This window comes from Vombatus ursinus, unplaced genomic scaffold (assembly GCF_900497805.2).
Source record: "Vombatus ursinus unplaced genomic scaffold, bare-nosed wombat genome assembly UNPS02014786.1, whole genome shotgun sequence".
Classification (NCBI taxonomy): domain Eukaryota; kingdom Metazoa; phylum Chordata; class Mammalia; order Diprotodontia; family Vombatidae; genus Vombatus; species Vombatus ursinus.
Genome location: NW_020954564.1, coordinates 14,526,545 through 14,547,616, shown reverse-complemented (window position 1 = coordinate 14,547,616; position 21,072 = coordinate 14,526,545). Strand labels below are relative to the sequence as shown.

General features: G+C 40.8%; 1 protein-coding gene across 1 annotated transcript; it reads right to left on the bottom strand.

Annotated features, from left to right (window-relative positions):
- Positions 1-1,048: 1,048 nt before the first annotated feature.
- Positions 1,049-17,850, bottom strand: LOC114047141 (actin-related protein 2/3 complex subunit 5-like protein). The gene is made up of 4 exons (XM_027867898.1): positions 17,571-17,850; positions 9,353-9,425; positions 7,340-7,516; positions 1,049-1,941 (listed from the first exon to the last, which is right to left on the bottom strand). Exons 1-4 carry the CDS (start codon positions 17,732-17,734, stop codon positions 1,879-1,881), a joined length of 477 nt encoding a protein of 158 aa, XP_027723699.1. The 5' UTR covers positions 17,735-17,850; the 3' UTR covers positions 1,049-1,878.
- Positions 17,851-21,072: the final 3,222 nt, after the last annotated feature.

The following is a 21,072-nucleotide window of genomic DNA, read 5'->3' as shown; positions in this document are numbered from 1 at the left end:
TCAGGGTTAAGTGACTTGCCCGGGGTCACACAGCTAGTAAGTGTCATGTATCAGAGACTGGATTTGAACTCATGTCCTTCTGACTTCAAGGCCAGAACTCTATCCACTGTACCACCTAGCTACCCCCATTTTTATTACTCTTGACAGAATTATATTAAATGCTCTAAGAACTTTGAGTCAAGAAGCTTAACTTCATTGTAATTTACAAAGTCTTCCATGTAGTAGGAGCCACTACTACACATGCTAAAAAGTTATATATGCAAGCCTATGCTAAAGGAAAATAAGTATTTTCAACAGGCCATGTTGGCACAGGCAGGGATAGTGCAAAGAGTATGAGAGAAGACCTGAATTCAAGTCAAAGTTGTCACTTTCTCTCACTGTTCCTTGATTTGTCTATCTGCAAAATGAGGATATCTATACTTCATTCAGGTTGACAATGAATGAGAATGTAGTTTTATAGAATACTGTGCAAAGATAAAAGGTAATAAAAATTACAAAAAGTATTTTATCCTTATTTGTTCATTAAAGAAAATTTAGTTCACAATAGAGCAGAACCAAGTTTACTTTTATTTAATATGAATAATACCTCTCTCTGGATTTGAGAAAGTGAAATTATACAGCTTACTTTCACCTAATACTTTGATTTTCCTTATTACCACCCTCATGAAGTCAGTCTTAAGCAGTAGTGTCTCCATTTTACTGATGAAGCTAGCTTGTTCAAAGTCACACAACTAGTAAGTGGTGCAACCAAGACTCAAATCCCCTAATCCCACTAACCCCACCAGTTTTGTGCTAGATTTGATTCCTGTTTTCTTACTGGCCTCCACCCATTTTTCATGAGTGTGTTTTTGTTGTTGTTGTTGTTTTAAGCAAAGGGAAAACTTGTCTTGTAGTAAAACTGTATCCTCTGTGTTTGGGAAATTCCATGATATTCTACACTGTGATGACCTCCTATTCACAAACCTGACCAACACCAGCATTTTTTGCCCTTTTAAAACACCCCTCTGAGAAAGCCATACAAAAACACTTTTAAAATATGGACAAAGTATTAAATGCGGTTGGTACTTTATTAACTTAAGATCCAAGATGTACAGACAAGTTAAACTTGAAGTTGTATGAAACAATAAATATTTAAACACCAAATATCATTTTGCCTTCCTGTGATCCATCAGCTAGGTAGTGATGCAGAGCTAATGGCCTGACTATATGTAGACTAGACCCACAAGCTGCATCCATCTACATGGCTTAAGAGCCAAGATATGCAGCTTTCCTGTATCTTGGTCAGTCTCCCTGAACCACTGAGAACCCCTGCCATTTAGCATCACTCTTCTGTTTTACTAGATGAAACACACCAAAATTAATATACTAATGAGTAAAGAGCTTTATTGATCCAGCAGGCACTTTACAATAAAAATCAGCCCCAGAGTCTGCCTCCCTCCTCTAGGAAGACTATTTCTGTACAAACCCTCAGATTCTTTGAAAATAACACCAAACAAGCACTCCCTTTCCAAGCAGCAAAAATTCTAACACCTGCCAAAGGCATCCCAACATTCTACATCAGCAGTGCCCAGGAGCACCCACCAGCAGAATGAATCCTCCTTTCTCCAATATCCAATTTCATTGGTGGCAATTCTGTTACTCCCAGGCAAAGGAGAATGTCAGATCATGTGCAGGATTCAGAAAAGGCAGCAGCAGAGCATTGGGTTTCCCCCCCTCCACCTCAAAAATAAAAAGCATTTTCAACAAATGAATGGTCTGAAATAGATTCATTGTAGTTTTGGGGAAGATGGGCCAGTGTCATCTCCATTATTCTTTCTTCCTTGTCCTGGGTCCCCCAAACTCTTCTGGTCTTCTCAGTGCAAGTTAAAAGTCTTTTTTTTAAACAGTTTTTCTTGCTGTGAGAACTCTTATTATGGAACCTAGACCACCTACTGCTAATGCCTATTGGGAGTGAGAAAAGGAGACCAATAGTACAGGTTAGATCATTTAGTCACAAACACCGCCACCCTACCCAATGAGTTAACATTAACACATTTCTATAGCACTTGAAGGTTTACAAAGTACTTTCTTCACAATACAGTCTCATGAGGCAAGGAGTGCAAATCTTAATCCTACTTTTTAGAGGACCACAGGTTCAAATAGCCACTATCAGTGCTGAGACTCAACCCCTGTTTTCCTGAGTATATTTATAATATTCTTTCCACTATATCCATCTGCACACGTTCTAATCTTTATTTATTAAGCACCAACTGACCAAAAATGAAGAAGGCCGCCTCACAAAGTGTGTTCCCCATTGTTTAAGGTTTTTAAACAACAATTTGAATGACCACTTGTCAGAGATGTTAACAAAGGAACATCCTACTCATGTCAATGTTCATTTAGATGATGCTTGTCCTAGCCGTTAACAAGAAGGGATTTATGTGACAAAAATGGCTTCTGAGCTCCTTTCCAACTCTCCTAGTCTATGTGCACAAAATTTTTTTGGGGGGGGAGGGGTGGACGGACTACACTTCCTGACAAGGAACTGCTTCTGCCAATGTAGCTCAGGACCTCAGTTAGTCTTAAGAGTTGTGCAAAATACTTAAGCTCGGTAAAAATTAATCCCTATGCCCTGTGCTGGCACTGGCAGATGCTACTACATTTAGTCAGAAGATAGTCCTTGCGCCCCCGTGGAGCTTTTGTCTAGTAGGGAATTATAATTAGAAAGACACAAATGAAGTGATGGGAATATAAAGTCCATAAGGTGAAGTGGCAATAGGCATGGGGTCCCTTCCTAGAAAGTGGCTTTTGGGTTAAGTTTTTTAAAAAGATCGATATTTTTAAATTTTTCTTGCCTTCCTTCCCCCAAAATATGACTAATGTGTACTGTCTTGTATGGCTTCACATATATAACGGGAATCATATTTCTTGCCTTCTCCATGGGTGGGGAAGGGGATAGAGGAAGAATTTGGAACTGAAAATAAAATAAAAAGAATATGGGGTAGGATCTACTCTGGGGCAGCGGTGAGAGGGGAGACTTCACATGTATGGAGAATAGCCTGAAAGCACAGAAGATAGGAGATCTCAGACATATTCAGGAGTAGTCCAGGTTAGAAGGTATGGACATAAGTCTGGAAAGGTAGATTGGTGTCAGAATGCTAGGCTTAGGAGTTTGGACTGTGATGGACAAAAGGGAGCCACTGAAGGTTTTTGAGTAAGAGAGCGATATAATTGGAGAACTACATCTTGAAAGACTGATTGCAGAGGGTAAAGAACGCTGGGAAAATCTGCTTCAGAGGCTACTGTAAACATCCAGAAGAGTAGTAATAATTCATTTACTGACATTCTCCAGGGGTTTTTCTTCAGGGCACCATAGCGACCAGAATCCTCACCAGTACTTGGGGTGGGGAAGCTACTTACCTATTGCAACTTCCTATTATTATACAGACAATACTAAGCAGAAATGCTTCCATTAATCAGCCAGACCAGATGAGGTGGGCAGAGACCCTATGTGGGCAGCGACATGAAAACATTTCTATGCTTCTATCGTACAGGCATTATGTTAGGTAAGATAAATTTGCCTTGGCTCTTTAGAGGGGGAAAATCATTTTTTTTCCCACTTTGCAAACTCCATTTTTATTTGGATTAAGAAGCTTCAGATGAACAAAATGATGGTACATACATATTATTATAAGACTAGTTACCACTTTAAACCCTGTTCATACAGAGGTAAGGATAAACCAACCATGACTTAACCAGGTCTGAAAAGGTTAAAGCTGAAAAGTCACCAACACCAATTTTGAGATTTTGCACAGGTAGTTTTTTGTTTTCCTTTTGAAGGGGAAAGGGTTTGTGTGTGACAAATGCAATTAATGGCTTTCAACCAGTTGACTGAAAATACATACACTATTTTAATCTATATTCTTACTTTGCATATACACCCAATTTTCTCCCATAACATACTTGCACTTTAAAAATATTACAATGCTGTTTAGGCCCACATATTTGGAGAAAATCATTCTTCAGGCACACTCTACACAGTACTGCCTCAACCAACACCATCATAACCAAATTCCACTAAGACTTGGTGGGCCAAAGCACCAGAAAGAACTGATAACTCATTAAAGCTATCTTTTTGAGGCCAACAAGGTATGTGAAAACCACTGAGCATCACACTTATAGTGCCAATCACAGTATTGTTTGTATAAAATCAACTGCCCCTGTATGGCTGCTTCACCTAATAGGAATGCTTTCCTGGAAACAAGATGTTAAGACAAGGAGTACTTGTATCCCACATTTGTTTGTTTGTTTTTTGCTTTTTAGGTAAGGCAGTTGGGGTTAAGTGACTTGCCCAGGGTCACACAGCTAGTAAGTGTCAAGTTTCTGAGGTTAGATTTGAATTCAAGTCCTCCTGACTCCAAGGCCAGAGCTCTATCCACTACATCACCTAGCTGTCCCCCCACATTTGTTAAATAACAGAAAAAGACTACTGCCTGTTCCAAAGAGTACAACAGGAGAAAAACTGGACACTAGAGAGGGAATTTTTAAAGTAAACTACTTGCAAAAATTTCTTTTACCTCTTTCTTCAACCCTGTCACCATCATTCCACTGGAACCAATGATTTCCTAAACACCAAATCTGGTGGCCTCTTTTAATTCCACAACATCACTGACCTTATGGCTTTTGACACCTTTCACATTGGGTACTTTTCTCCTATCTTGCTTCAGAGTCTGTCTCTATGTCTCACTCTCCGTCTGTGTCTGTCTCTCCATGTTACCACCAGTAAGGCGAGTGGTTCCCAAGCATCTGGCATTGGCCCTCTTCTCTAGCTACTCTGACCATATCTATGCGCATTCCCAAATCCGCACCCCCAATCCTGATGTCCCAAGTTCCATACAAACACCTCTAACCACCTCTAAGATATCTCCATTTAGATCTGCTACACAGCACTCCAAATGAAATCTGTCCCACACTGATCTGATTATCTTTATCCCTAACCCTCCACCTTGTTTTCCATGCACATAATCTTGGATTTCTCAGGTTTTCCATCAGCTTTCAACTACCACCAGATCCTAATGATTCCAACTCCAAAAATCCTGCTATTTCTCCCCTTCAGTCCATTCCCACCATCCCCATCTAATTCAGGTCCTCGTTACCACTTACCTATACTACTGCAATAGCATCTTTACAAGTCTTTTCCCCCTCCATTTTATCTCCAATCCATCTTCCATATGGTTACAAGAATAATCTTAAGCATAATCTAGTCATGTCACTCCTCTGCTCAAAACTTTTACCAAATAAAATGCAATCCCCTCTGTGCTGCATAATCTGGGGTTCCCCTACATTTCCAGCCTTCTGTTATTTCTCCCTTCTATGCAGTCTACACTCCAGCCAAACTGGACTCTGTTCCCCAAACATGCCCTGTGATTTCCTGACACACTTGTCCTGTGCCTACAGAGAATGTCTTCCCCTTGTCCTTCACTTGTTAAACTCCTACCCATTTTTCAAAAATAAAACCTATGATCCTAAATGCTGTCACCTCTATCAAGCATTCCTTGAACTGCTCCACATGGGCAGAATTATATCTTATCTAAACTTGGTATTTTCTGTAACCTCTATAAGTGTCCTGCACACAGCAAATACCTTCACAAATTGTACAACCCTTGCGAATGTATGCATTCTCTCTGGAGCACCCCCAAGGGATCATTAGGCCTCTACTTGAACATCTTCAGTCAGAATGAACTCACTGTCCACCAAGTGAAGACTTGTAGAATATCAAAGCTAAAAGGGAGTTCAAAGATCATTTAATCCAACAGCTTCATTTTACCAATGAAGGAATTATAGCCCAGAAAGTTGCAGTGACTTGCCTCCAATCACTCTAGGTCACCTGATTCCATGCCCATTGATCATTCCAGTCCACTATGCCAACCATTCTATTTCTGATGCCTTAGATTATCCAGAAGTTCCTCTTTACATTAAGCTGAAATCTGCCTTCCCAGAAGTGTCCCTCCCATCCCAGACAGACATCCTATTTCTGTCCTCTGGAGTCACACAGAAATCTTAGAGGATCATAGTATTAGAACTGCTGCTTCTTAAAGTCTTTCCAACAATGAGAGCACTTGCATTTTTCTTTCAAAGCTAATTATTCTTTCATAGCAAAAGCTATCTCACACACTGAGTAATGCCAGACAAGCAACGAATTAGATGCAAGGTTAATTTAGAAAACAGACTGACCTATGTAACTACTTCAAATGACAAATTGTAACACTGAGCTTAAGAGGAATAGCCCACTTTGCAAAGTCTTTATTAATATTCAATCACTGTTATTCTTGAAATTATCTTCAAAACTGTCGCATTGGCCAACTCTTTAGATAAGCCAAAGAATATTTGCTATATATGTACTCAACTCTGAACAATTCAGTCTGTAAGGGAGCAAGAAATGCAACTCCCCAAAAGTTTTGCCACTACACGTACTGAAATACCACCCCTGACTTTGCCCAATACATCAGAAGGATTGTGTTTACCTAAAAAACAGCCTGACAGAGTTAGTGCACAAGCCTCTGTGGGCAAAGCCTGCCAGTTGCTCCTCGCTGGGATGTGCTGTTCCTAGCCCTATATGCCAAAGAGTACATGCTGTTTCCTAAGGTGATTAGCCTTTCTAAGCTTTGAGACACCTGACCTGCCTCTCTAAGGGATGCTGTATGAATCATACAATAGGAAAGCACCTTGTAAACCATCAAGTACTATAGAAAAATGACTTTCAATAAATCATTTATTAATACATACCAGCAGTATCTACTATATCGTAACATTATTATTGAATGTGACTAAACTCCTTAATGGGAGACCCCGCCTCAAAAAGATATTCCTAGGAATTTTTCACCAAGCATTTTAAGGAACAGAATACACTCCCTATCTTTACGGAGAGCTCTGCCACTATGTATTCGACCTTCAGCAATCTCTCTTCTCTTTGACCCTCAGTTTTCTCATCTATAAAATGGGAGTAATATCACCACCACTAAAGTTGTTTCTGATTCCTAATTGCAGCCTGGAGGCTTCCATTCTTAAAGACTGTGTACTAGTTCTGGCAGATCTTATAAATCTGAAAAACTTCAAGGAACATAACTAATGTTAAGAACAAGGTGTCTACCTTGCTAAATGAGAGAGGCTCATCACTAGAAGGCTGGCCACAATAACTCATAAAAACCATCTACCAAGGCTTGGAGAGGTGGTCTGCCTCAGTGAGGCACTTATTAAGTACTAAAGTGATTACAAAACACTTTAACACAGAGAGGAAACAGGGGCCATACACATGGCACTTGCTTTGTGAACAGACCCCTGCGAAGGAAGAAACACATACCTTCTCATGCCACTGAAGTAACACAGCGCTGCTATTCTCTGTGGGCTTTTCAAATCCTTTATAAATGTACTTCATTAACAAGTCAATGCCATTTCTGTCTAATGATTGTACAGCCTGCTCTATCTCACTGCTTTTAAAGTTCGTGAGCACTTTCAGTACCACTCCTTGGGCCCGTTCCTGTAAAGACAGAAGAGAGAGTGGTGAGATCCAAGGGGCCATTCTAGGGCAGGTGGTAAAGGAGACAAGGTATCCACACACAGAGCAGGAAAGTGGGCGGGGGCTCCTTTCTTCTCAATGTGTCTGGAATGGCTCCATTTTTTCTCATAGGGTCAGAAGATAATCCAGAGAACTAGTGTCTGTCCACTGAACAGATAACAGAGCAATCACTTTTACTTTCCCAACATGTTCTCTGATTATGAGAAGCAATGCAGGGAATCAGTACCAGATTTGTAATGTAAATCCCTGACTTGAAGTCTAAGGTCTGACAGCTGCTAACTATCTGACCTCAGTAAATCATTTTGCCTTAGTTTCCTAGTCTGTAAAATGAAGATAAACCTTATACTACCTTCCCCACAGAGCTATTGTGAGAATCAAATTAAGTAATAAACACAAAGTGCTTTGTAAACAAAGCATTATTGCAATGGGAGCTATCACTTATCTATTTAAAGCCAAACATTTATCATTATACAGTCCAGATACAGCTTCAGATTATCTAATTAACAATACTAAGGCAGAGAAGCAATGCCGTACATTTCTACCTCACTGGAAGTCAAAAGAAAGGCATATGGTCCTTTTTTGGCTTTCCTGTATTGCTATGGTTTTACATGTGGCCCTGTGGCTACATTAATGAGAACAATGTGAAATTCCAATCTATTCTTATCTTTTGGAAGATCACATTTTATAAAGTTGACCTTTAAAACATCATTTTCTCTCAAAAAGTTTTTTTTAAATAATCAGTACGTAAAAGTATTTTTTAAAGCTCTTAAAGATATTACCTAGCCATGAGATTTTAACTGCCATACTGCATGTCATGTGCAAAATCATCTGGGTGGCATTTTCATGTACTAGAAATAACACTGAACTCAGAGCCAGAAAACCTGACTAGGCATCTAGTCTGATCATTAACCAGGTGTATGGCATCTGGCATGTCACTTTCCATCATCAGGGGCCTTAGCTTTCTCCTTGATTAAATGAGAGCAGCTAATCTCTTAAGATCTCTTCTAGTCCTAATTTATTCTTCCTTCACCCTTCTACTAATTTTCCTAGATAGCTACCTTTTTCAGACCCCTTCCCTCCTTCTAACACCCTAACCTCTTCAAGGCCCTTCCAGGACCAACATCCTACCTTATCAGGGCCCTACCATGGCCAACATCCTACTTTCCTTGGCTCCTTCTAGGACTAGCCAAAATCCTAAGGCCTGAGACCCCTCCCAGTGTCAACATTTTACATCCTAAGGTCCTTTCTAGCACCAACATTTTACACCCTAAGGTCCTTCCTGGAACCAGTATTCTATGTCCTAAGGTCCCTATCTTGGTTTGTAAGCTTTTTTTTTGTATCTTGGACTCCTTTGGCTGTCTGGTAAAGCCTATGGCTTCTTCAGAATATTTTTCTTAAATGAATAAAATACATAGATTAACAAAGGAAATCAAATATAATGAAATAGTTACAAAAATGTTTTTTAAAAAGTTGACAGGCCCTAGATTAAGATCGTTGTTGTATATCCTCAGGTCCCTTCCAACATCAACAAAGTCTTTTCTAGCACTAACAGTCTATGCTCTACAATTTTCTTGTTCCGTGCTGCTCCGTAAGATTTTTTTTAATTTCACAATTGGCCAAAAGTAATAATGCAGAAGCTCTATTTTCAAATAAACTTTTAGCTCTCTGAGCAAACCCACATAACTCTTTGTTGAGGCTATGTATGATATGGGGCTGGGGGGGGGGCACGCAGTTTTCAAGATTCAGTCTGTGAAAATATGTACCCAATACCCCACTTCCAAAAGCTATCCTGTTTACCTTCACTGCTTGATTCTTCGCATTGACAGGGGAGTTTCGTAAAGCTGCATGAAACGCTCTGAGCATATCACCTGTGCATCATTGCCAGTCAAGGATCACTCTGATGGGACAGAATTTTTAAGCCTGCTACACTATACACATTCATTAAGTTCTTAGGATCAAAAAGCTAAATAGGATTTTCCTCTCATTCTCTCCCCCCATTCCCTCCACAGCAATATGTGCAAAAGGGCGAGCAAAGAAGGCAGTCTACCCACTGAATATTTTTTTTAATAACCAGTCCTATGCCCTGATGGGTAGTGGTAAAGGTCCAAGTGATGGCATTAAAAGTCTGTGATAAATTGCTCCCCCTTCAGGCTAGCCAGACTGCCCTATCTGCTGTTATTCATACCTTAAGGACCTTCTAAGTCTCTCACCTCCAATTCACAGACTACCTAGATTCTTTCAAAGTGTGGCTCAAGCCCAAACTCCTACATGAGGCTATTCTGAGGTCTCTCAGCTGCTAGTACCTCTCCCACCTGAAGTTATTTACTCTGTGCATATATTTACCTAGATTTACATTTGCATATGTTGGTTCACCAATAGACTAAACATCCGGTAGAGACTGTCGCATTTTTGTCTTGGTAATTCCCGGCATCCAGCACAGTGACTGGCAACACAGTAGGTGCTTAATAAATGTTTTTTGTTTGATTTGATCCTGTAGGACCAAATTTATTAACTTCTATAAGCCTGTTTTCTCACGTGTGAAACATCTCAAAACAACACTTGCTGGCCCTCCCTCCCAAGTGCTGTTGTGAGGAAAGTGATTTGTACATCTTAAGTGCTATAAAAATGAGAATTTATTATTCAGAGAAGTTTCACCTTTAGTCTCACTGCCTAAATTTGCATCAAAGCTAATTTAATCTCAAGCCATTTCCAAAGTAAGCATAAATGCCTTACTTGTATCCAAAGAGGATTTTATGATCATTAAACTCTCAAAGAAATGATGATTAAACTATAAACTTTCACTGGCTTCTTCCAAGTCTAGCCTGAACCAGTGAAATCCCAAAGCACTGATTAATATCTCAAAATTAATCTAGTGAACAGTTCATAGCAGAACTATCAGAACCTTCCTCTTCCCAACCTCATTTATAGTATTTCATTCACATACATTATTCTGTATTCAGAACAAAGTACATTAGAGAAAATCTAGGTTACATCCCCAAAGGTGACACTTATTTTTAGCTACATTACATCTGCTAGTCTTAATTTCCTCTTTTAAAACATGGTGTGGCCTTTTAAAAAAAATTCAAATATAGACCAAATACATACATAACCTCTGCTCAGCCAAGTCCCTCCATAGCTCAAACCAATGAAACTTCAAAATTAATGAATTCTCTGAACTAAGTACATAGAGCAGTCTTCCTAAATCTAATGAAGCAGAATGTGAATTCTTATACAGTTCTCTGCCTAACTGAAGACAATCAAATACACCCTCAAACATTTATTTGTCTGCCACTATGCCCTATAGGTAGATCACCAGACACACCAAGTAAGAGGCAGGATGATATAGTGAATAAATCACTGGACACGGAGTCAGAAAAAGAACTAGCGCAAAGTCTGATTCTGTCACTTTCAGATAAGAAACAACTGATGGCCCTGAGGATATCTAAGCTGAGTAAGAGAAAACTTAGGAGTGACATAATAGTTATTTAGAAGTACTTAAAGAATGATCAAATGAAATCAGAGATGGATTAGACTTGTTCTGCAAGTAGGAAAGATGGGTGGAACTTTCAGAGGCAGGTTTTAGCATATGAAAAAACTTCCTCAAAATTAAAGCTGCCCAGATATTGGGATGGCCTGCTTCAACAAGTAGGTTTCTTATCATGGGAGATTTTCAAGTAAGGGTCATATATCACAGAGGTATTAAATGGACTGTTATGACGTGGTCCCCTCCCAACTGAGATTCTGAGATGTCTTGTCAACTTAGTCAAGTCACTTTTCTCCGAGTCTCTTTCCTCATCTATAAAATGAGGAAGTTGGACTTGAGTACTTTCGCAGTTCTAATATGCTATGAGTGTATGAAAATCATTTGTCTAATTTTTCTTCCACAATACTTCTACCCCCCCAATATATCCACTCCCAGTGTTATCTCCTCTATCAAAACGGTAAAAGTATTTGATATCAGTAACTTCCACTTGTTTGAATTATACTTTATTGTGAACTAGTTTTAGTTAGGGTATATCCTAAAGGCATTTGAATAAGTCTTGTTATAGGTCAAGATATTTCCCAACCCCATAAAACTGTTCTCATGCCATATGAAGTCTCGACCCACAGTTTAAGAAGTGCTGGGGGGCAGCCAGGTGGCGCAGTGGATAGAGCAACGGCCCTGAAGTCAGGAGGACCTGAGTTCAAATTCGGCCTCAGACCAAACACTTGACACTTACTAGCTGTGTGACCCTGGGCAAGTCACTTAACCCCAATTGTCTTTAAAAAAAAAAAAGTGTTGAAGGGGTCTCAAGTGGAAAAAGTTTAAGAAGCCCTGAACTAGATGATCTAGGTGGCACTGCAGCACACCAGGAAAAACATCAATAGTCAGAAAACCTGGGTTTTAGTCCAGTTACCACTTAACTACTTTTGTTACTTTGGGCAAATTATGTGCCATTTCAAGGACTTAGTTTCTTTGTCTGTAAAATGTGGGAGATGGACTAGAGCATTACTAAAATCCCTTCTAGGGACTTGTACAAAATGATATAGAGCACACATGGCAGGGTCAAAAGAATACTTACTATAGCATACTATGCAACGAATACAATAATGAATGGCTAAGTAACCTCAGGTCAAATACAATGTTATGCATTAATACTGTACTGTTAAATTTAAAGGATACATCCATCTTTTCTATTAACAACTGGTAAACTAACTTTTTCAGGAAATGTGCTTTGTAAGAGACTTCGCTGTGGAGTATATGACTTGTCAAAAACATCTGACATTTATAAGGCTTTTGAGCCTTACAAAACCCTGTGAGGTAGATACTAGTTATTATTCCATTTTACAGACAATAAAACAGGCTCAGAGAAGTTAAGTGACTTGCCCATGATTGCTCAGCTAGTGTCAGGAATGTTGTTTGAACTCAGGTTTTCCTGACTCCAAATCCAACATTTTTCCCCACTATGTCAGGCTAACACAACAAAGCAAATGTATTCACAACCTTTTTTTTTTTTAAATACAAGTCATTTTTAAACCTAATAGCCTATACTGTTCTGACATTCTATTTATTCTCTTTCTGTTTTAAAGTTCCTTTATGTTTTAATCATCATGGCACTCAATCAGGTATTTGCAATTTCAGCCCTTTATCTCTAGTATGGCAGCAGCTGATAGTCTACAATGATCAAATAGAGATCAAATGACATACTGTAGTGCAATATAAATGTTATGTATTGTTATTTTAAGAAAGGGAAAAGACTGGGAATCAGAAGACATTTGAGTCCCATCTCTGCCATTTATTAGTCCTGTGACCTTGGGCAATCACTTCACTTTTCCAAAAGTCAATCTGTAAGTCAGTTTCCTTTTCTGCAAATGGGTATAAACAGTCCCTGACCTAAACCCTTTCAGAGGTGATGTGAGCGTAAAATGAAATATGTTAAAACACTGTTACCACTGTAAGTAGGGAATACACCCTATACTACTTGTGTAATCTTAGGCAAGCCTCCTAAGCGCTCTAAGTCTCAGTTTCCTCATTTATAAAATGGGGGGGGGGGGTGGCGGCAGTTGGACTAGATCAGTTCCCCTCTGGCTCTAAATATTCTGTTGCTATGAATGGCACAGTGGAAAGTGTGTTAGGCTAGAATGCCACTTCAAGGGGCAGCTGGGTGGTGCAGTGGATAGAGCACTGATCCTGGAGACAGGAGGACCTGAGTTCAAATGTGACTTTAGACACTTGGCACTTACTAGCTGTGTGACCCTGGGGAAGTCACTTACCCACAACTGTTTAGCCCCCCCCCAAAAAAGTAGAATGCTACTTTATCCCCTTACTACTGTAAATGAGAGGATTGGTCCAGATGGATTCTTATGATCTTAGGATCTGTAATACAATGAAATCTGGCAAGATTCCTGAAACTACTGTTTTACTATACTGGCCCTGAAGTTCAAGCCTGTAATCCAGACCTTTTGGGGCGATTTGAGGAGAGGGAGGGGTACACTGTCAGAGGTCTCTGGTCCCTCCCCAATGTAGAATGGGCTAGGTGCTGCCGGAAGCCTATTCCTTGGTACCCAAGCTCATCCCTTTCTCATCTTTTTTTGATTTGCATCTGTACACCTTTGATTTCACCAGTAACTAATGAGGAATCAGCAAAGTTTCTACAATTTATAGTCCTAAAAAAGTTGCCTGACACACTAAGTGGTTAAATGACTTGCCCTGGGACATAAAATCACTATGGATCAGAAGCAGGACTTGAATCCAGGTCATCCTGACTCAGGTTAGCTCGCCATCCACTACACTAAGCAAGTTCCCTCTACCCCAGGCAAGAGGTCCACAACAGGTCCCTTTTCTCCCCACCTTCTCTAACCAAAACACCTTCCTAACCCCTTGAATTATTTTGTTTCAGTATTTAATGGCATACTATTTTACTCTTCTTGTTCCTGAGTTCACTCCAGAATGTATTTATATTTTCCCTACTAGGTATACCTCTGCTGATATAGTTTCTGTCAATGAACTGTTCTAGCAGTGTTAATACAGGGATAACTGTACCTATATTATGTGTTTGCATAGGTTCAAAATATTTGAGTAATTTTATATTCATTCTTTAGGTCTCATATCTAGTCCGTATTGAGGGTTACAAAGTCTAACAACCAAACAAGCAATCATTTGACTATTAGTTTTCTCTCACTGTAGGTCTTCAAGCCAAGGCTGAATGACTACTTGTCAAGGATGGCATAGAAGGGATTCTTATTACTATGAGAACTGGATTAGATGGCCTCTATGGTCCCAACTCTGACATCATGTATTCTACACAATAACTACTCCAATGGGATAAAAAAAAAAAACCACTTCTTTTTTTCAGGGGAAAATTAATAACCTTCATCTCTGCCTCCATTTTGCTGATAGATATGATAGAGCTCTGGATGGTACAAAGATTGGAATCCAGTCTTTTAAGATCCCATTTCTAAAAATGTTTCTATTCAGACAAAAAAAAGGTTAAAATTTAAAATATTCAGTAGAATCAATGTTACTACAACCAGAAGTAGCACCATTTAATAAAAACTGTGTTGAACTTAAAGACTGCTTTAAGCCTCCGCTCCTCCACTCATTAACAGCCCCTTAACATAAAACAAATCACTTCTCTCTGGGCTTGGCTTCACTGTAAAATGAGGACATAAGACTAGATCAGCAGTTCTCAAGGTGTGATCTGAGGACCCCTGGGAATCCTCAAGATGGTCCACAAGGTCAAAATTATTTTCATAACAATACTGAGATATTATTTGCCTGTTAAATTTCTTTTCTTTTTTTTCCGACCACTTATCTGTGGAAGGCTTGATTTTCTTCCTTTACTTCAACCAAAACAATATATAACAGACTGACTGCAGAAGCAGAAATTGGCTGTTTTCTATTAAGCCACATATTAAAGAAATTTACAAAAAATATGTAAAATAATGCCACTGTTATTGTTTTTTTTTCCTTTTGGAAAAGTTTTTTTTTCCATAAAAAATATCTTAACATGTAATGAGTTAATAAACAATATTTTTTAATTATCAGTTTTAATTTCGAATGTGGTAAATATTAATAGCAGGACAACTAGGTGGCACAGCGGATAGAGTGCCAGGCTTTGAGTCAGGAAGACTCATTTTCCTGAGTTCAAATCTGGCCTCAGACACTTACTAGCTGTGTGACCCTGGGCAAGTTACTTAACCCTATTTGCCTCAGTTACCTCATCTGTAAAATGAGCTGGAGAAGAAAATGGCAAACCACTCCAGTGTTTGGAGTCACGAAGGATCAGACATGACTGAAAATGACTGAACAACAAAAATATTTATAACTAAACCCCACAGAAACAAAAGCTCTTTGAGATCCTCAATAATTTATAAGAGTATAAAGAGTGCCTGAGACCAAAAGGTTAGAGAACCCTTAGATCAGATGTCAAAAGTCTCTTCAAAATCCTGTGATTTCCTATGATGTATGGTTTCATTTGAAAAATGCAGGCTATATTTCAATCACTATAGTATTAGCCACATTATACAGAAAGTTACTTTTCCAAGGTCACAAAGATAGTAAGGAGCAGAAATAGAATTCAAACCCAGGGCTTTTGACTTCAAGTACAGAGTTCTTTCTACTACAGTATATCTCAAAAAATTTTAAAAGGAAAAGAATGCAATTAAAATTAGAAATAGCAAGGCATAGTAGACAGGGAACAGACCTTGAAGCCAAGACCTCTTTATAAAGTCTTAGTGACCCTGGGCAAGTCACTGGACCTCTCAGTCCTCTAGGCAACTTTCTAAGACACTAAGTTGCAAAGAAGATGTAGCCAAAGAAAAAAGTGAGTTTCCTGAGAATTCCTTACAGCAGTGAAATCACAGGTCCTGTCTCTATGCATAAAAGTAATACCAGTTGCAAGCCATTTTCATGTTTGTTTTTTTAATTTTTAGCAAGTCAGATTTAAGCAGGGAAGAGTATGATCACACCAAAAAAAAGAAAAAGTATAGTCAGACCAAAGTGGTAATATTTGCACTACAGGATTGTTGTAAACCTTGGACATAAAAAAGGGAGCCACCACAGGCTGTTAAATTTCCTCCACTTGAGACTGCTCTCTAAAAGTAGTCCTTATTTTCTGAGATGGAGTCAACCAATTAAAGATCCTTGGGTAAATAAAGGCTGCAAATTACAAGTGTCAAACTTCTTTATTGGAAGTTGTACCAGAGAGACATAGCAGACTATAACTATCACTAAAATGAAGAATATTCTTTCTAGAGTCATGAAGAGCTGGGCACAACTTGATAACCAACCTGCTTATAAAGATTTCGTTTCTATAGTCAGAAATAAGACCATTTCTAGAGTTTGAGAGCCTATTTTTGGCCTTTATGAGAAGCTGTCTCATTTTTTTAAAACTGCTTCCAACCTCAATGGGAAACAATATGGAGAAAAGATATGCTAAACACGGAGCACTAAAAGTAAAAGATGGCTGTTGAAATAGCAAAAATATACTAACAGAACAAGATGAGGCTATTTTTAGAAGCTGAACATTCTAGGCAGGAGATAAAAAGTACTTCTGGGGAAATGAAGACTAAAGTCCCAATTTAAGGCAGTGGAAACCAGCACTAAGATTTCCTTTCTATTCGCAGGCAGGGGTAAAATCTCAAATCCACGGGGCCTTCTATTCTAAAACTGCTTCCCTCACTTCCCCTCCCCCACCACACACCTATTTTTAACAAGGCTGGATCCCTGTCACAGCATGAGGGTATGAAGCATGGTTAATGAATGCAGATCTGTATCCGGGACTGCTCTGACCCCATCTATTACTCAGCACTGGATCACCTTGGGCACTCCCCAGACAGAGGCTGAAGAGAAGGGCCCCATTTCCTGCCCCATTTCCCCCCACATCTCCGATCCGCAGGGTGGGGTACTATACAATTAAAGACACCCACTTCTTCCATTTCTAAACAGGTAAAACCAACCACTCCACATTTTTCCAAACTTGGCCCATCCCTCCAGCCCTCACACCTGTATTCAGTCCCTGGCCGGTGGGATGGGGAAACCAGGACTCAGAGAAGCCAGAGTCCCAGGGCTTCGGGGGCAACTTCCTGGAGGCTCCCAATCTCTTTACACAAAGCCGGGGTGGGGGGTGTGAATCACCAGACGGAGAAAAAAGATGCTGACCATCTGAGAAAGTTGGGGCGGGGGCGTCGCTCTGCAAACCTTTCTTGGCTTTAGGGGTTCTACAATATATGGGATAGAGCGAACAAGGGAAGCGGGGACTCTCAGAACCGCAGGACCTGCGGGGTGCACCGGGGCGGGGGAAGGTCTCCGGAGCGGGGGAAGGTCTCCGGAGCGGGGAGCGCTTGGAGGCTCTGGGGGTGACCTGGGTCGCGGGGGTGGTCCGCGGGGGGTGGCTCGTAGAGACATTCAGAGACGGTCCCTCTTCCCTTCCGCCTCCCCCCGCCCCTGTACCCCCTCTCCTCGGGGTCTCTCCCTGCCCGCGCCCCCTCCTCCTCTCCCTCCCCCGAGCCCGCGCGGGTGGCGGAAGGATATTGCCGCAGCAGACTGTCCACCTCCCCGGGGTCCGGGTCCGAGTCCGGGCCCGGCTCCGCCGCCGCGGCCGCCGCCGCCTCCTCCTGCTCATCGACGAACTTGTTCTCGTCGAACTCGTCGATGTCCACCTTTCGGAAGCGCGAGGACAGCGTGTTCCGGGCCATGGCGGCGGCCGCCTCCGCCTCCCGCGCAACGCCGGGAGAGAGAAGAGAGTGAGCGAGGAGACCCCGCAGGGAGACGGCACTCAGAGCCCGGCAACGGCCCCGGCAACGGTCCGGGAGACGAGTCCGCCGCGCCGCGCGCCGCGACGCACGCCCGCTTCCGGCGAGTGCCGGAACCGGATGTTGGTCCGCTGGGGGGCGGGGCTTGAAGGGGCGGGGCTGGACGTGGGAGGCAAGGAGGCTGCTTTACACTGTGGAGGCAGGCCAAGGTTGTTTCTCCCGGCGGTGGCGGTGGCGGGGTGGGGGGAGAGGCGTGGTGGTAAATAATCACTCTAAACCGAGGTTCCTACTGCGTGTGCTTCAGGATTTGAGGAGCGCTTTCCCCATCTCTAACAGCCCAGGGAAGTAAGAAGGGGTGAGGACTAATAGTTCTCTTCTGTAGGTAATTAATCTGAAGGGAAGCTGGAGCATCCCGACCTAAGTCTGGGAATTTGTGATTTTGCCCAGCTGGCAGAGGGAGTTAACACTCATTGGTTGTTGTAACTACGTGCCAGGCACTGTGCCAAGCGAAAGGGAGACAAAGAAAGGCAAAAAAAAAAAAAGGAAAAGAAAAAGGCCCTGCCATCAAGGAGCACAATCTAGTGCGGAGACTACCTAAACAACCATAAACAAATGACAAGTAGAGGCTAAACTGGAGATAATCCCAAAGGGAAGACACTAGTAGGAGGGAGGACTGGGAAAGGCTTCTTGCAATACATTTATTATTGCAATCGATCATTCATTAAACATTTATTAAGCATCTGTTATGTACTAAATTGTGCTAAATGCTAGGGATACAAAAAGAGGCAAAACACAATCTTGCCTTAAAGGAATTTATAATCTAAGGACTTGAAGGAAGGAGAAGCTAGGAAGTGGCATTGAAGAGGGAGAGAATTCTAGGCATGGAGGACAGCTCTCCCCTTCAATCAGAGGGGTCCCAGAGGCAGAGAGTACTGATGAGATAAGAGTACCAAGGCGTATATGATGTGTACAGGATGATGAGGTTCCTGGGGGAACCTGACCGACTGCTAAAGGTTTTACAAATATTCTCTTTTTTGATCATTTGATTACAACTCTGTGAGAACCAGGGCTATCACATCTTTGCCTTGCTCTTAGTGCTGATGAATCACAGATCACAATACATATAGTAGCTGTCCAATAAATGTTTATTGAATGAACCTTACAGTGGGGCAGACATTTCCAAAGAAAAGGAAATGACCTGCTCATTTAAAGCTGGATGGGACCTTAGAGATTACCTAGTCAAAACCCTCTTATAATGAGGACAAAGAAGCTGAGGCCCAGTACATGGAAATGATTTACCAAAAGTCACTCATCTTTGTAACTAGAAAAGCAGAGATTGAAACCTGGTCCTTGCACTTAAAATCAGGCACTTTTCTGACTAACAGTTAGATCCAGCATAGAATCTGTTTCCTACTTCCCTGGAGTATCTTTTTTTTTTTTTTTTTTGGCTAGGCAGTGGGGTTAAGTGACTTGCCCAGGGTTATGAAGCTAGTAAGTGTTATGTGTCTGAGGTCGAATTTGAACTCAGGTCCTCCTGACTTCAGGGCTAGTGCTCTATCCACTGCACCACCTGGCTGCCCCCCTGGAGTATCTTTTCCAGGAATCCATACAGCTTTCCAGGCTTTAAAACTCAACCTGCCAAAAGACAAAAATGAAACCCAAGTCATGATCATCCAGTAATATTACAGGGTGTGGGAGGTACAAAGAAATTAATACAAGAAGGGTAGTTGGGAGAAGTGTAAGATTATGTGAATGACAGCTGAGAACAATGTGAAGGCCCAACAATCTTCACCTGGTCTGACCCAAAGGCACCAATTTCTGGCTTTTCCTCTTTTATAGCCTGGGAAAGCTTTGGGGTGAATGGGTAGCAGATTCTCTGTCTTGACCTACCTGGGTCATAGTGTTACGAGGAAAGCATTTTGTGGATCTTAAAATGCTGTAGAGATGTGTTACTGTTGTGCTTATTTTCCATTCCCCCTCTCCAAAAGGCACTTTTGGAAAGCAATCCATGTCTCGGGGGCTAGGGATTGACATCCTCAGTGGGAGAAGGAGTAGTTATTATTGTCACTTGACATTCATGAAGCGCCCACAGCCTGCTGGGTACTGTACCAGATACAGAAACAGCCCCTGCCCCTGCCTCTGTTGCTTAGCATCAACTGGTAACTACATATTAGAGATGTTAATTGCTGACAGGTTCTGTGTGTGAGTTGGATATAACCAAACAATTTCCAGGAGTGATATGGCATCATAGGATCAATTCTAGTAAGAAATTTAGACACTGTTTAAATCCAATTCCTTCATTTTTAGGGCTCAGAGAAGAAAATGACTTGCCCCAAGATCACATAGGGAATAAGTAGTGAAGCCAGCATTCCAATTCAGCTTCCAGACACTGGGGGATGTTGTCAGAGAACACAGCCAGAGAATTTCAAAAAACCTGCCTTTTCTTTCCCACATCCCAAAATAATAGGTTTGGGAGGGAAAACTAAAAACTAAGATCTTTTCAATTTCTTGAACTCTGGTCCAGATCCCTTCTACCACTAAAATAAGTCTATTTACAGAAAATATTGTTATACCAAACATTTATGTATAATAATAATTCATAATGATGCCCTTTATTATTTTAACACTTTATAGTTACAAGAAGGCATTATAAATAGAATGGATGGAACATTGAACTGAGGAGTCACAGGGCCTGGATTTTATCCTCAGCTCTTTTCAGTTATTATCCTTTTCTGAACCTCAATTTTCTGAACCTCTTCAAAATAAGGGGATAAATCTTAAAGGTCCTTAACTCTTAAAAGGGTCTTCCCAGCTCTAACATTCTGTGTTCTAACATCTATGCCCCATGAGCCTTTCCATTTCTAATACATATTCTGTATCTTAACATTCTGAGTTTTAATATTCCTTGATTCCACATGTATTATCTATTCCAAATCCTGGAATGCTGGTTTTCCTACTTGCCATTTGTGTGATCTTGGCCCTCTAACTTCCTTGGGCTTCAGTTTCTACTTCTGTACAAAGGTGATTAGACTATTTCTAAGGTTCCTTCCAGCTTTAAATCTGATGTTATTGTGCTATTATTTCTTGTGAGTCTCATTACTGACGTAGACAGTGTATAATTGTCCCCCACGATGAATCTGTCAGTAAGCACTTATTAAGCACCTACTATGTTTCAGGCACTGTACTAAACTCTGGAAATACAGACAAAAATGAAGCATCCCCTACCCTCAAGAAGCTACATTCTAATGGGGGAGAGAGCATGTACATATGTAAGTTTATAT

Excerpts from the sequence above, each read along its gene's own strand:
- LOC114047141 (XM_027867898.1), bottom strand. The coding sequence starts at position 17,734 with ATGGCCCGGAACACGCTGTCCTCGCGCTTCCGAAAGGTGGACATCGAC. Across the intron at positions 9,426-17,570 it reads GTGGACAGTCTGCTGCGGCA|AGGTGATATGCTCAGAGCGT; the intron begins ATATCCTTCCGC and ends GCAATGATGCAC. Across the intron at positions 7,517-9,352 it reads CGAAGAATCAAGCAGTGAAG|GAACGGGCCCAAGGAGTGGT; the intron begins GTAAACAGGATA and ends CTGTCTTTACAG.